The sequence below is a fragment of the Muscardinus avellanarius genome (genome assembly GCF_963383645.1).
Source record: "Muscardinus avellanarius genome assembly, chromosome: 1".
NCBI lineage: Eukaryota > Metazoa > Chordata > Mammalia > Rodentia > Gliridae > Muscardinus > Muscardinus avellanarius.
This window is the reverse complement of record NC_137786.1, coordinates 9307846-9325107: the sequence shown is the minus strand read 5'-3', so window position 1 is coordinate 9325107 and position 17262 is coordinate 9307846. Positions and strand designations below refer to the sequence as shown.

The window sequence follows — 17262 nt, the reverse complement described above, 5'->3', positions numbered from 1 at the left end:
AAGCATTAAAGACAGAAGAAATAAAAAGAAGGCTTTTTCAACATGTCCAATTCAAAATGTAATGTTAACTATAATTAAATGTGTTTCATTTAGACTGGGTAATAAATCCTTGTTTTATTGATCTTGGATTAGTAAGCAGTCTGGCTTCACAAAGTTGTCTGATTCCAATGTAAATGAGTTCAGAAAATCCTGACCCAGTCCCTGGGCAGTATGAGAAATGTTCCCTTGTGGTAACAGCATCAGCTGAGGGAGGGGTGCCCGTAACCAGCAGCCCATGTTTTATTGTATCGCGTGTCAAGAGTGCCTCTAGGAGCCCAGGTGCAGTGGCTCATGCCTTCAGTCCAGTACCTGGGAGACAGAGACAGGAAGATCACAGTTTGGGGGCTAACCTCAGCAACCTAGCATGACCTTGTTTCAAAATAGAACTTAATAAATAAAAAAGGGCCGTGAGTGTAGCTGAAAGGATTGCTATTTCTTCTAACAGATACAATAACTGATTTATTTATTTATTTATTTATTTACTTACTCATTTATTTATTGCTGGTCTGGGAATGGAACCCAGAGGCATTTGACATCCAAGCTATACCCCCTGCCCAGTTTTTTTTTTATTCTTTATTTTGAAACAGGGTCTCACTGAGTTGCGGAGGCCCTCACTAAGTGACTGAGGTGGTCCACGAACAGGGATCCTCCGGTTTCAGCCTCCCAAATGCTGGGATTACAAACGTGCGCCACCACGCCCGGCTCCACAATAACTGATTTATGGCATTAGCAAGGGTCTTTAGACAAGGGTGAGAGACAATGAAATGCTACCCGTTGGTGGTAAGCCTGTAAAGCTCCAGTTATAATATCATAACCAATAATATCAGAGTCAAGGCAAGTTTGATATCATAAGGAGTTGATGACCACCGTAAGTATGTATTATAAACAATGAGGGCACAGAGCCTTCTCCAGAACCTTTTAATTTATCCCACCAAGTGCACATGAGGTTTACCAACTGAACCGGCTCTGACTCTGTTAAATCTGTAAGTAGAGTCTTTCTTTGGAAAAAAAAAAAATGATCACCATTATCATGTCTTCCTATTTCTTTAAAGGGAGCATTCCTCCATCTGAAAGGAAAGGCCCAAACTGCTGGAGCTTAATCAGAATGAGAATGTGTTACTTGTCACAATTAAGTGGAAATGGAACTTCTCTTTTTCTCACTTGTCAGATACTCCAGGGTTGGATTCTTGACACACAGGACATCTCTCACCATGGTGTAAGATAAATAGAAATCTACAAAATGCTGTACATTTCATAAAGTGAAGAAAAAACGTTTGGTGTCTGAGAGGCCCCCAAAATGGAATACACATAAAAGACTTTCTTAAAGTTTTTATTAGTTTCACTATGGGGTTTGTGGAGGGCAATTTCCAAAAGAGCTGGCAGGGGACACAAGATGGGAATGTAAGTCCCAAATGACTGTTTGGATCTGAGTATTAATATTTAAGGAAACAACAGGAATAAAGATAAAATATACAAGCAATTATTAGGAACTGGGGTATTTTTATAAACGAGGATTTTTTGCTAAATATTAATTTTAAGAAATTAACATTTCAAAAGCAAGAAACTTTTGCTAAAGTAATTAAAGACAGTAATAAAAATGCCCCCCAAACTGACAAGTTCCCAGTAGAAATCTTCGGCTATAGAAGAAGCCTTGTTATTGGGGCACAAACTACTTATGGCTTCATGCTGAAAGCAGACTATGTACTCCAAGGCCAGTTTGTCCTTTCACCAAAGATAAAATTCAGTTCTAATATATTATTTTTATAAACTACATTTTGTTTTATTTATTTATTTATTTATTTATTTATTTATTTATTTTGGTGGTACTGGGGGTGGAACCCAGGGGCTTTCTACCTCTGGGGTATACTCCCAGACCTAGTTTTTATTTTATTTAGAAACAGGGTCTCACTAAGTTGCTGAGAGCCTCACTAAGCAGCTGAGGCTGGCTTTGAACCTGTGCGATCCTCCTGTCTCAGCCTCCCAAGCGCGGGGATTACAAGAGTGTGCCACCACACCTGGCTATGAACCACATTTTGTAATATTTAAGAATTCACTGGTCTTTTCTGTACCTTGTAAACAAACTCATCAACATTAGGAAACTTTATAAAGAGTTTAGCATATTTGTTTGTTTTCTTCAAATTCTATATTTATAAGTACTATACACCAAAGCAAATAAGGTTCACTTTTTCTCAAGCTTTCTATAACTTATATGCACCCCCAAATATGTGTTGTATTATTTCCTTTTTTACGGTGTTCCCATAACCCTTTCATGTTAGCACCCAGCTAGGGATTTTTTTAGCTTAGTCAGACTTTCTTCCTTATAGACCAAAGAACACATTCTATACCTTTGTAGGCACGTTCTACACAGGTGCAGACACACTCTATGTCTTTGTAGACACCGTTATTTTATAACTGTGGTACCCAGTATAGTGAGGTAGGCAGACGAACAGCACCCCCAAAGATGTTTAATCCTCCAAACCCTTGCATTGTGAAATGGGATTTAGGTGCCTAGTTAGTTAATCTTAAAATAGGAAGAAGACATCACCTCAGACCAGTGGATCAGATGTGAAAGCAAAAGCCCTTGAAGTACAAGAAAAGTAGGGCAGGGGAGCAGGACAGATTGATGCCCTGTGAGAAGGCTTCAAGCACCATGCCTGCTAGTTTTAAAGACAGAAGAAGAGGCTGCCTGCCAAGGGATACAGCCCTCTAGAACCGGCAAGGCAAGAATCCAGGCTCCCCCTGCAGCTTCCAGAACGCAGCCATACCTGCACTCTTTTAGCTGGGTGAGCCCCGTGGTGTACCCCTAACCTGCAGAACTGTGAAATGATAAGTTTGTATAGTTTTAAACTCCTAAAAGGGTGTTGGTTTGTTTTAGTGGCCATAGAAGACTAATGCATACAGCATCAACTACTCCAACTACTCTTAGTTATAACTTTTATGTTCATACTTTTATGGGTACAATGTAATTATACATCAATATGAGATGCAAAATGATACAAGCATGCATGCACACAGTGCTTGGTATATTTCCACTCAGTACTACCCTGCTCACCTCCCCTGCCTCCCTGTATTTATGTATGCGTGTATGTATGTATGTATGCATGTATGCATGCATGTACATGTTAATGAGATTGGTAGTGACGCATTCATATATGGCCACAACATTATTTGGACTGTTTTTTCCCACAATTCTCCTTTCTTCCCTCCCCACCTCCCTCCCCCAGTCACTTTCATTATTCTACGAGTCTCTTTCCTCATTTATCTAAAGTTCTTTATGTTTTCCATTTTCTCTCTAGCTTCCACATATGAAAGAAAACATAGACCCCTTGACTTTTGAGACTGGCTGATCTTACTACAATATTCTCTAGTTACATCCCTTTTTCTGCAAATGGCAATTTTTTTCTTCTTTGTGGCTGAATAAAATCCCATTGTGTACATATGTGACATTTTCTCATCCATTTATCTGTTGATGGACGCCTAGTTTGGTCCGATAATTCGGCTGTTGTGAATTGTGCTGCTGTCCTCCTTTGTATGCATGTAGCGTCATAGTATTCTCATTTCAGTTCTCTGGAAAGATATTGAGGAGTGGTCATATGGCGGCTCCTGTCCTTTACAACAACACAACTGAGTTCAGTTCCGCCACAGAAATAAAGCTAGGAGACAGGTCCCTGAGAGCTGGGTTACAAACCAGGATTTCAAGGAATCAGTGGCGATCTGAGGAAGCTGCCTGGGACTCAAACTCACCGTCTGCTCCTTCCCTCAGCCTGCACCTCCTTGTGTGCCATGGGTGTAACACAGGTACTTACACTAACAAGACAGGACAGTTGCACATCTGCAAGCCTTTGAAGTTTGTGTGCATGAGTGGGTGCGTGTGTACACACATGTGTTAAGTGACCTGTGTTTTAGCAAAAAAAAAAAAAAGACATTAAAATTCTTACCCAGGATATTTAAATGGAATAACTCAACTGATAGAATTTGTGGAATTAGGCAAGCCTTTATAAAACGCCAGTTATTAAAACTTAGTGTTGTTCAACACCTGTTAAATTTTTCTTATTTTAAATAATATCAGCTTATCTATGAAGACCACAATTGGAAATTTACATAGTTTTTAATATCAGCTTATCTGACTAAGCAGAAAAGCACAGTTGGAAGTTTATATCATTTTTATTAATGTACGAACAAGGAAACAAACCTAATGTGATATAAAACAGATCATGCTAGCAAAAGATTTATTACATGATAAAATTATGGAGAAGACACATGAGTATTTTTACTCTAAAATTACCAAACCAGCCCAGTTTTCTCAAGGATTTGCCTTAGCTGAAAATATAAAAACTCTATCTTAGGTAGCAAATATTGAAACCTCTTCAGATGTCCTTAAAAAACTGGAAATGTTTTAATGCTATTTATTTCCTCGTCTTTGCCAACTTGATCTCAACTTTGCTCAACTTTGGTGAGACTTTGTTTTAAAGGCTCAACAAATTCCAGCATTCTGAGACTATGTTTTGAGTTCTCTTATTGTAATTGTGCATGTAAGGATTTAATCATTTACCTAAGTCAATTAAATCAGCAATCCCATTCATCAATTTCATCCAGAGAATATAAAAGTGGCACCAACCTCTTGACACAGAAAATATTTATATACACATAGAAAAAAGAATTAAATCAAATCTCGAGCAAGCTGAAAAATTCAGAGAAAATTTATAATTGTTTTTCTCCCTATTACGCATACACTATTTTTATAATGCTTGTCAAGTGCTTTGTGGATTTAACTAGGGGGTCGACTGTGAAGTTCATTAACACCCTATTGTTAGAAGACAAAGCTTTTTTACCATCCTTACATTTGCCTGATAACATTTCTGCATGTATACAGGCCTTTTCTGGTTTCACAGATTTTTATTTTGAAATGATCATAGAGCCACAAAAAAATATGAACACAGTGCAGAAGGTTCCATGTGTCTTACACCTAGCTTTTCTCAATAGTTATATCTTACATAAATACAATACAGTATAAAATTAGGCAATTAACATCATACTGTGTGTGTACAGTACAGTTTCATGTGGAGATTTGCGTGACTATAACATTGAGACACATCTATTCCATCAAACCATATTTGTGGTACTGCTTTTCATAGTCACACGCTTCCCCACTTTCCCAAACTTCTGACAACCACTAATGTGTTCTCCTCTTTATGTTTTTATTATTTCAAAAGTGCTATAGAAATGGATTCTTCCAGCCTGTACCCTTTCCACATTGGCTGTTTCACTTAGCACAATGCCACTGAAATCTATCTGAGTGGTAGCTTATATATATTTTATTCCTGTGTACTATTTTATCTTTTTCTGTTAAAAAAAATGGCATGCACTCAAAACCTTCCATATATTTCCAGAGAGCAGTGATCTCCAGCAATCCAGAAGAGACCTTTCTCCATGTCCACAAGCATTCACATTGTTTCAGTAACCAAGGAATACCACCTTGAGCATTTCACCAATGTTGTCTGTAAGCCACATGAGCCAGTTTTAATATATAACTTATTGCCTATATTTTCTCTTTTTTGATTACAAATTAGAAAATAGATATTCTTGCCATGCACAAATGACCATTTCTATGACACATTGAGCTCGGTTGGTGAATTGTGCTTAATTGTGTTCAATGTCAGCTCTTACTACAGCAGTTACTATACCTTCCTCACCCAGGGCCAGTTGTACTTCCTAGAGCAGTTTACCAGGGCTGGTATAAAAGACCCTGTCCTCCCATACTGTGGATCGATACTTTCTGTGGATAGATGCTTTTAATTACAGCGATGCAGACAGAAAATGTTCCTGAACCAAGCCAGATGGCTTATCTGCTAGACAGAGATTTTAAAACAACTGTCTCAAAGATGCTTAAAGAAGCTAGGCATGGTGATACATACTTATAATGCCAAAAGTTGGGAGGCTGAGACAGGAGGATCATAGGTTTGCCACCAGCCTCAGCAACTTAGTGAGGCCCTCCACTACTTAGTGAGACCCTGTTTCAAAAATAGAAATGGAAACTGGGCGTGGTGGCACATGCTTGTAATCCCAGTACTTGGGAGGCTGAGACAAGAGGATCACGGTTCGTGGACAGCCTCAGATACTTTGTGAAGCCCTCTGCAACTTACTTAGACCCCATTTCAAAATGAATAAAAAATAGGGCTAGGGGTGTAGCTTGGAGGCAGAATGCCTCTGTGTTCAATCCCCAGAATGACACACACAAAAAGTTGCTTAAAAAGAAAAGTACAATACCAAAAAAAAAAAAAAATACTAAAGAAATTCAGAGACAGATTCAAACAGTCTGAAGAAGGAAATCAATATACTTAAATTTAAGAAAATGGAAATCATTGAGTCTGAAGAATGGAAAGAAAAAAGGAGTAGAAAGAACCTGTCCTAAGGAGTCTTTCTAGCACAGCACCAAGACCAGCATACATCCTGAGAGTCCAGAAAGAGAAGAGGAAGAGGGAGAGGGAGACTGGGAGAAGTGCCTAAACATGTACTACATGTGATGAAAGAAACATCCCAGAAGCTCAGCGACTCTCCAAGTAGGACAAGCTACTTCACTCAAACACATTATGATCGAATGGTTGGAAGAGAAGAGGTAAGTGGGGAGTCTTGGAAACAGAAGGAGTCGCTCACTGTGCTCAAGAGAGCTTCAGGAAGGTTCCAGATTTCTCATCAAAACCTTAAAATGCCGGAAAGCAGTGGGCTGGTATGGTCACAGGAAAGGGAAGGAAGGAAGGAAGGAAGGAAGGAAGGAAGGAAGGAAGGAAGGAAGGAAGGAAGGAAGGAAGGAAGGAAGGGGAAGGGAGGGAGGGACAGAGGAGAAGGGAGGGAAGGAAGGAAGGGAAGGAGGGAGGGAGGAAGGGGAAGGGAGGGAAGGAAGGAAGAAAAGGAAGGAAGGAAGGAAGGAAGGAAGGAAGGAAGGAAGGGAGGAAGGACGATCAATAAGAATCCTGTATTCAGCAAAAATATTCTTCAGATGTGAGAGAGAAGTCAATAGATTCCAAGGTGCACGCTGAGGTGCAGTCCATTGCCACAGGTGTATTCTATCAGAAATCCTAAAGGGAGTCCTGCAGGTTAAAATGTGTAAGAATACTAGATAGTATTCAAAATCATAAGAAGAGTTAAAGACTTCAATAAAGATAAAACCGGGGCAATTATAAAAGCTAATAGTGCAGCAATGGCTTATAACTCGGCTTTTTGTTCTCTACATAATTTAAGAGACTAATACATTTTAGAGAAAGAAAGCATTAGCCCACAAGCTAATTTTACGGTCACTCTGCCTTAGGCATCACATTTTGTTTTCTACATAATTTCAGAGCTAGTGCATTAAAAAACGATAATCAATTTATGTGTTTTGACACATAGTTACAAAGATGTAATTTCTCGGTGTCCATAACTGAAAGAAATAGGCTGGTACTAGACATGAGCAGTTTTCCTATGTTATTGGAGCTAACCTGACATAAATTCAAATTAGAGTATTATAGCTTTAGGATATTAAATGTAATCCCCATGGTAACCACAAAGAAAATAAAAAAACATACACAAAAGAAAATGAGAAGGGAATTAAAACATTGTAGTACAAACACAAAAGAGACAGTAATGGGATAATGCAGGAAACAGAAAACAAGCGGCGAAATGGTAGAAATGAGGTCCTTCCTCATCAGTAATTACTTTAAATGTGACTGGATTAAACTCTCCAATCAAACACGGCAGTTGTCAGAGTGCAAACAAAACCATGGACCAAATACACGTTGTCCTTAAGAAAGATTGACTTTAAATCCAAGGACAGATTAAAAGTGAAGGGATATTTGCACATCCATATTCGTAGCAACAATATTCACAATATCTAAAACAATCCACGGAACTGTCCATTAATACATGAACAGCGGAGCAAAATGTCATATATCCAGGAATGTAAAAATGACGTGAGTTCTGGCGTGCGCCAAAATGAGGGAATTTTAAGGACAGCACACTGGTCAAATAATCCAGTCACAGACAGAAAAACAGTGTATTTCCACTTGAATGAAGTATCAGCAGTCAAGTTTATAGACATAGAAAGCAGAATGGGGTCTCCACGGGCTGAGAGGAGGGGAAGCAGAGCGTTACTGTTCAGTGGATGTTGAGGTTCAGTTTTTCAAGATCTGTGTTGGAGCTCTGTATTTGGAGAGTGGTGATATATGAACAGTTGTAGAATGATATAAATGGCTGGTCCAGTGAGGTGAGTGCGCTTAACATCACTGAGCTACACACTTCAAATCAGAAGGGTTATACATTTTATGCTTTTCCCACCACAATTCAAAAAAGAGTTAAAAGTTTTTCAGAGCATTGCCGCAAAACTCACAGGTTATTCTTAGCAGCTCCCAAAACAAGGAGGCCAAAGAGATACAAGAACTAAAAAAAAATAAAAATAAAAAAGGAGTCATGCAGTTTCTGATCCTGTGTGTCTATTCTACTTGATCTTTCTTTTTAAAAAAAAATATATTTTTCTAATAAGTTTGAAGCACACAAGAAAGACCATCTGTACCGAGGATTATATCAAGGATCAAAAGAAATGCATAATCTGTGTAGGAAAGAGTTCAGGTGACTTTGCTACCGTCTGCCACCTGGAAAGCACAGGTCGTTAGAACATAAAACCTCGACTCAATATCCTGCCTCCAAAGGGGAAACTAAATGGTAATGTGCTCACCAATTCCAGAAAGAGGCTTAGTGGAGAACTAGAATCTGAAGCAATCACAAACAAACAAACACAACCCAGAGGCAGCAGCGGTGACCAAGAGCAAAGCCCTGTGAGCCCATCAGGACAGTGCCCAGCTCCTGCGCCAGCAGCTGCGCTTGCTAGGACTCCCAAGCAAGTCTAATGCGGTGCCTTGGAGGACCCAATAGCCCTTAACCGCAGCCACCAGCAAGAAACATGGGAAAGAGAAAATACTTTTTATTTGTCATCTTAAAAGAGTCTGAATTTAGAAAATGGACCCACAAAATGCAAAGATTTGAAGAAAACACACACTCAGAGGCAAGGGCAGCAAAGTCACAAGGCTGAGCCTAGTCCACCACTGATACAGCATGGCTGTTTTCCCACACATTTATACCATCTCCAATGAGCATCTCATATCAGAGTTACTAGAGTCAGAGATAGAATTATTTCCACTAGAGATAGGGAAAAAAATGATCTAAGGCCTCATTGGTACTGGAAACAGTGGTGAGATGGAGTGGCCTGTTTGGTGATGCTGGTGGACTTATGTTTAGTTTTCTTTTGGCTCAAGAGAATAAACTGAGATTTTCTCTCTTAAAGTGAGATTCTGTGATGGTGGACCATGCATGGGAAACACGTTTACTCTGAATAGACCCAGAGCAAACTTTCCTTCTAGAAACCTAGGTTTCCTTCGCATCTGATGCCTGCTTGTGTCTTATGGGACTTTTTCTGTGTGATTCTCCCATGGAACTAATATACTGTGTCTGAGTTCTTTTTTTTTGGGGGGGGGGTGCTCACAGTTTCAGATGGGTAGCTGTACCTGGTAAGGGTCTTTGGTGGCTTCATGTGTATAATGGTTGGGTTCTGAAATACAGTATCATAATCACCTATCATACAGCCTCATCTGCATGCACCGCTCTATGACTTCAGACTGTCTCACACCCTTTTTAAATTTTTAAACCAAATCAAGTCCAAAAGAGAGAGTGGTCACCTAGCACGAGGTTGCTGGAGCCACTGTCCATTTTGCAGGCCTGAGCTGTTCATTCTGAGGCAAGCTTGTGCCTGGCTCAGCTCCAGGGTGAACACTGCACTCCGGTGTCCCACTCTGCATACACAGAGTCCCAGCACTCTGCAGGACCATGGCGAAGCCCCAGGTGCTCTTTCTGTCCCTGGCCCCTGCAGAACCTTCAAGTTCTTCCTCTCCATTTCCCCAGAGTGCCATCACTTGCTAGGCCAGCCTGTCTCCTGCTGAGCCATAGAAGAACCCTCCTTCTGTCCACTTCCCTAACATAAAAGAAATCCAGGTGATTTGATCACCTTGCTGGTGTTAAGCGGTAATAATTAAAGTGCTCTACTTGCCTTTCAACTTCTCCCTACTGTCACCGTAACACAGGCAGGGTGTTAAATCCTCTCACCTCTAAAGAAAGCTCAGACCTCAAGGACCCAAAAGTCTGACCAAGGGTTGGAGGAAAGGAGGGCCAGGACTCGTATTAGATAGATAGCAAGAGTCACTTTCTAGCTTTTTCTACTGTTTCGAAACTTGGTGGGAAAGGGGGAATTGTGGGTCATGGACAGTTACCAGCACAAGCCACCTTGAGTTTTAGTACTAATCATTTCTAAGTTCAGAAGAGAGAGCTTTATTGTCAGAAAAAATACAGGCCCCATGTTTCTCCCCCTTTGTGACGTATTCTGCCAAAGCGCGCCTTCTAGTGCACCAGAACTCTCTTGGTAAAGTCGTCTCTTGACCTGGTTGCTCCTCTGCCCTGCAGAACAATCCCAGGTGTCACCTGCTGCACCCAACCTCCTGTGATGACTCCAGTCCCTCTCGTGTCTCTCTCCTTGAACTGCTGTTCTCAGTGCCGAGGCCACGGTTACTTGTGGTCGAAATCATTCTGATTCCATATTTTCTTCTTCTTCCCACCCCGCAATTAGCATCCAAGTTTCTAAATACTGGAAAGAGCTAAGAAGCTTCTTGTACCACCCAACTTCCCTGTGCAGATAGGATTCAGATTCCAATGTGAGAAGACAGCACACAAGCAAAGGCTAAGCCGGCTGCAGTGCATCCCTGTAACCATGTACTTGGGAGGCAGAGACAAGGAGGATCACAGGTGCAAGGTCAGCCTCGGCAACTTAGTGAGGCCCTGTTTCAAAGTTTTAAAAAATAAGGGCTGGAAGTTTAACTCAGAGAATATCCCTGGGCCTAGTACCAAATAAACAACAACAACAACAAATCTACCCTTCGTGTCATTAACACTGTGCTAAGAGAGGTCTTCCTCCTATTGAAGAAGTTTTTCACTAAGATGGCAAAAAAAAGACTAAACTCTATCTCTTTTGTTAAGTAAAATAAATAAAAAAACCTCCAGTGGCCTCGTGTCAGGTCAATAGCTGTACTGGAAATATTATAAATAAAATCATTGCAGCGAATGTACCCCAACCGTCAAGAGGTGGTAGGTTAAATACAGCAGTAACTCCCCATCTTTTCTGCATATGGGGCACATGGACAATGGCAGTGTTTGTACTGTGCGCTGGGATGAGTAGAGAGGCTTCTGGGCAGGGGGTGGCTGTCCCTGCTACCTGGGCCTCACAGGGCTCACAAGACGGAAAGCCACGATGGAACCACGTTTTCAAATTGACATGACATCATTTTGGTGGTGTTGAAAGCAACCCAAACTAAGAACCTGTGCAGCCACACCTTCTCCCTATCCTCGTTTTCACTTTCAGTCTCTACAATGTCCAGTGTCACAGAACCATTCTTAGACCCTCAGTCCAGAGTGTGGATGTCCCCAGGTGTCAAAATACCCTCATTGCATTCCTTAGAAACAAAAGCAATATGTAAATACATGCATGAATAAATCACACATCCATCTTCTCACTTGTGTGCCGCTCCAATCTAACTGCTAATGGCTCAGAGGGGTTAATGAGCTGAGAGAATCGTGAACACGCTGAACAAAACAGAAGTCAGCTCTCAGCCAGAGTCGAGTCTGACTTGATGATAAATAAGACGAGGTAAGTTGCTCAGAGGACTAGCCATGTACAAAAGTATCTTCTCCAAACTAAGTGCTGCCATTAGAAAATAAATGTGCCACATGTGGGAATTTTCAAGCAAACCATTTATGTCAGGCACTTCCTTTGCTATCAAGTGAATGAAGACACTTTTCTATTTCAGTAGACATCAGCATTTTTGGTCCAAGCTAAAATAAGCCACCTAAACATAGGATAAGAGCAGATACCCAAATTACCAAGGCCTATGTTTATCACTGCCTAGAATTAAGATATCATCTACTCCCCCAGGGTTCCTTTCTTTCCCTGGGCTCCAGGCACTAGAGAATTTAGCAGCAAAAATAAAAAAGGTATCATTTGCAGACAGGTTGGTAATGAAATACCTCAAATAGATTATTTTAGGAGCTAGCTACGTATGTCTATTTTAGGGGATAGATAAGTAAGGGATCTAACTTTGGATATTTGCAAGCTTTACCCCCAAAATTTAAGAACAGCCAACTTTGCCACCGGCACTCACTTGTTTACTCTCAGAAGTAAATTAAAGGATCAGAATTGGAAGCTGCAGGTGGGATAAATTAATTGTCTCGCAAAGTTATTGGCAGTGCCTAAGTGCTTTGCAAACTCGAAGAACTCCATAAATATGTCGTTGTAAGTACCTTTATCATTAGGAGTATCGTGATTAATCATGATACAGTGAATAAAGGGAGCAGAGTTGGATTTTGTTTTGATTTTCACAGAAAGGAGCACATGCCACGTTAGTAAACCTTGTATTATAGAACCATACAGTAGAATCCCAGGAAAGAGGCAGTTACCCTAGTGCAGAGGGCAGGCACTTAGACAGTACTTGTCTAGTACCTCAGTTTTCAGTACTTCTCTTAGCTTTAGAGGGGTCAGAACTCTCATCAGTGATCATGTGATTATGTTCTTCACATTTGATGTCTGACTCCTTTAGTAACACAGGTTCCAGCATGCCTTGTGTTAAGGTATTGAGGGGTTGAGGGGTTGTTTTAGAATTGCTATATATTTGCTTGACTTTTTTTTTTTTTTTTTTGCGGTACTAGGGATGGAACCCAGGGACATTATACCTCGAAGCTACACCCCCAGCCCTATTTTTATTCTTTATTTTGAAACAAGGTCTCACTGATTTGCATAGGGCCTCATTAAGTAGCTGAAGCTGTCCAGGCACCTGGAACCTCCTGTCTCAGCGTGACTTTTTTTTATTTATTTTTTATTTTATTTATTTATTTATTTATTTATTTTTTGGTGGTACTGGGGTTCCTGAAAACCCTTCTACCTCCAGGCTACACTCCCAGACCTATTTTATACTTTTTTTTTTTTTTTTTTTTTTTGGAAACAGGGTCTCTTAAGTCAGAACGGATGGCTTCGAACCTGTACTATCCTCCTGTCTCCGCCTCCCAAGCGCAGGGATTACAAGCGTGCGCCACCATGCCTGGCTACAAGCGTGCCTTTTGAGATCCAAAGTTAATTATTTTGTCTCCTCTTTCCCAGATAGACATAAGTAGCTCAAGCAGAAACCTAGTCACAGTTCACCTGTATTGAGCCCTGACTCCTTGTTAATAACCTCATGTCAAATGCTTTTCATATGTTGTTTTCATTTAATTTTTAAAGTAATCTTGTAGATCAGGTACTATTCTTGTTCTTGCTTTATACATTGAAAAAAATCAGAGACTTAGAGGCATAAAATAACTTCTAGTGATTCAATCCGACATCTATCTAGCACCAAACTCTATGCACTGGCTATGAGGAAATACAGTGGACCCTCCATATCACTGGGCTCCACCTCCTTGGGTTCAACCAGCTGCAGATCAAAAATATATTTAAAAATTACATTTGCACTGAACATGGTAAGGCGTTTTCTTTCATCATTCCCTAAATAATAAAGTATAACAACAATTTACATTTACTTAAGTATTAAAAGTAATCTAGAGCCAGGTGTGGTGGCGCACGCTTGTAATCCCCGCACTTGGGAGGCGGAAACAGGAGGATCACACAGGTTCAAAGCCAGCTGTGCTGGCTTAAGAGACCCTGTTTCCAAAAAAATTTTTTTTTAAAAAAGGTCTGGGAGTGTAACCCAGAGGTAGAAGGGCTTCCAGGAACCCCAGTACCACCAAAAAAAAAATAAATAAATAAATAAATAAGTAAATAAATAAATAAATAAATAAAGTAATCTAGAGATGACTATAAATATAAGGAAGAATAGACACACTCCATTTTATATAGAAGACTTGAGCAGCCACAGTTTTGGGAACCCATGCAGGATAGGATTGTCCTGGAGCCAGTGTCTCATGAACACCAAAGGGTGACTGTCCTGGTTTTTCCGTGTGCGTGCTTGAAATCACCCAACAGAAAACACTCAGGGCTGGGCCACCGGCAATATGCATTGACATGGCCGTGTATTATTTTTGTCCTCTGAACCCATTTCTCCCTATTTTCATCCTCCACCTTGTTCTCTCCTCAACTCTTCCCTTCATCTTCTCTTCCTAGGCAAATACGCCATGCGAGACCTGGTCCACAGGCTCCCCGGCGGGAACAACAGTAACAGTGCAGCGAGCAAGGCCATGTCGGATGACACCGTAACAGCAGTCTGCTGCACCCTGCACGAAGTGATCACCAAGAACATGGAGAACGCCAAGGCCTTACGGGATGCCGGCGGCATCGAGAAGCTGGTCGGCATCTCGAAAAGCAAAGGAGATAAGTACGTTGGACGGTGACCTCCTACCTCTACACGGCACAATTGGTTCTAGGCATGCCTGCCATCGTTGTATTATGGGTAGCACACTAAATGTCCCTAGAAAGCATTTTCCTCAGAAGAGAGAAGGAAAATGGCAAATGATTTCCAGGCTTCCCACTCTACCCTAAAATTTGAGCTCTGTCATCATTTTAATTTGGTAAATAACTCATGACTTAGTGACTACGGTGATGCCCATAAGGTAGGCTTGGCCTTCCAGGCCGCATACAAATGCAGCACAGAAGACACCACCAGCCTAACCTGGATGTGTGAGGAATTTCGCCGTGGTCCCTCCGTGGTGGGAAGCCCCTGGGATAATGGACCCCCATCCTTTGGCTCTGTATCTCCTCAGCTCTGTGTAGCGAGTCATCACTCCAAAATGTGAGAGACAGTCAGAGACAGCACAGTCATAATCCAGTGCCCTGCCTTTCTAGATGTGAGATTTGGGGCAAAATATTTAAAAATTCACCATGCCCATAGTTTTCAGTCTAAAACTGAAGGAGAGGTTATAAAGTATGCTTCCTAGAATCAATGATAATCAAGTTTAAGAAAATAAATAAAAATTTCCCAGGCAGAGGGGAGGAAAGAAGCTTTCAGACAAATGCCAAAAAGAAACCAAAAATCAAAAAAAGTAATATGAATTGATGTCAAAATGCTTGCACTGGACTTCCAAGTGCCCCTTTCTGTATGCAACTGAAAGACTACCTCCAGCAGCCAGAGTATTAGTGTACCAGTGAGCTGTCAGTTTTTACAGACACCTTCACGAACCTTAATTAAGTGTGGCCACCTTTGAGGTTCCTTAAGGTAATCAAAGAAGATTAAAAGCGTAAACCTTTTGCTATCAAGGGATCGTCTGCTTCTTGACTGTTCACTCCCTGCCTGTCCCCCATTCCTTTACATCCAAATGCTAAGTAATTTTTCTTTCATTATTAAAGACTGTGGTGAATGCTATTTGAGACTTCCTAAAAATTCTATCTCATTGTTTCACTCAATTCAGGATATAACCAGTGTCTTGAAGAAGTTTCAAGGTTTCTGTTTAAGCACCCAAGACTTCCAAATAGGTTCAATCAATGACTCAGCATTAGAATTTGAACACTTTCCTATATCAAGTAGAGAAGATCCACTGGACTTGACCAGTGCAGATGGTTGGCTCAAACGGGATAAATGAATATAGACACATCATGTGATGTTTACTTACAACAAGATACTATACCGTGTAAGCAGGAAGCTCCCTGCTTTTCTGGTTCATGCTTCAGTAGTCCGTTGGGATTTCTAATTGAAGTATTTACCTGTTTTGAGCATCAGGAGCTTAATATGCTAGTGCTTTTTAAAGCATATATACATAGATGCACAATAAAAGCACAGTCCACAGAGTACCGCAAGGTATTTATCTACCTACAATCATGTGCCATTCAAAGATTAAAATGCTCTCTTTGAATTTAAGTCTAGAACGTTTGGGGCATGCTTTGGTGTGTGTTTGTTCCCTTTGGGTGAGCTTGCCTACATCAACAAACATCACAAAATGAGCCTTGCAGAGAAAAGACAGTTTCATGAGTCCCATAGTCAAAGAAAACTATTTATTGAAACTACTTAAAATTCATCTGAGGAAGTCATCTATGAAATAGTACATATTATTGTTGCCAGTAAAAAAAAAAAAAAAAGTGGACCTGCTAGGTTGATTGTTCCTTTTGTTATTGTAAAGAATTTCCTCAAAAACAGATGATCTCACAAATGTCCTCGATTTGGCTAAAAATGTCTTCAGGGAATAGTCACTTGTTTAATCTCATTTTTCTTTTATCATTTTTCACTTACAAGGTTAATAAATGTTGAGCTGGATAGAACCAGGCATCATCAGTTATAGTCCTCCTAATTATTCAATCTTACCCATGGTCCCATGTAGCTCGGCTCTTTTTTTATATATACTGATTAATTTGGGAAACTAAGCAATATTTTATAACTCGTTTTCTACCTACAGTTCAATTTCATTATTGCTTTTCACTACTCTTAAAAACAAAATGAATCCAAGAGAATTGTTTTAAGTCTTAGCAGGAAACTCGCCACTCATCTTTGTTGTAGAAGTAGGCACTAAGATTCCCATGACCCTCCAGTCATATTTTAATAAAATGTAAATTCTTCATTGAAAATTGAATTTTTTGAATTGGGAATCATTTACTAAATGAAAATTGTAGGATTATTAGTTCACATGGATTATTAGTGCACACTAGTTAATGTATAAAATGCTTACAAATATGTTTGTCTACCTTAAATTGTTCTTAAAAACTCACAGAAATAAATCCAGTTCAGACCTTATTTTTACCAGAGAAAACACAGATGAAAAAAAATGTGCCTGGCTTTGATTCCCCATGTTATGTATTTATACATAATATTACTAAATATATTCAAGCCTTAATATGCCATGATGCTAATGAATCAGACTGGCAAGTTGCCAATCACAGTATGTTAGAACCACAACACTCACTATGTCTTGGGAAAACAGCCCAAGGGACTGGTGTCCTGAGAACCTGCTGTTGGCATGACTGTCCTGAACAGCCACAGGAATTACACCAGATGGCATCTGTAGCCACCCTTGATTGGATAGCTCTGATGGAGATCAGACATTGTATAGTTGTTATTAACTCTGTTAGGAGTCTCATACTCATCATTTTAAAGTCCTTATAACATAACTCTTTTCACATCCTTTTAAATACCCATTTTGGACATTCTATCATGTGTTCCAAAAATACATTTGTGCTTTTTTGTT

The 17262-nt window shown here is 40.2% G+C and overlaps 1 protein-coding gene across 4 annotated transcripts in view; it reads left to right on the top strand.

The window, feature by feature from the left end:
- The window catches only part of CTNND2 (catenin delta 2), a gene marked incomplete at both ends in the record, with an annotated part of 995918 nt that overhangs the window by 930059 nt on the left and 48597 nt on the right, over window positions 1-17262 (top strand). For all 4 annotated transcript variants that reach the window (XM_080715500.1, XM_080715499.1, XM_080715502.1 and 1 more), the window contains one exon: window positions 14258-14468. In XM_080715500.1, coding sequence (XP_080571626.1) covers window positions 14258-14468 — 211 coding nt within the window. The remainder of the gene's footprint in view (window positions 1-14257; window positions 14469-17262) is intronic.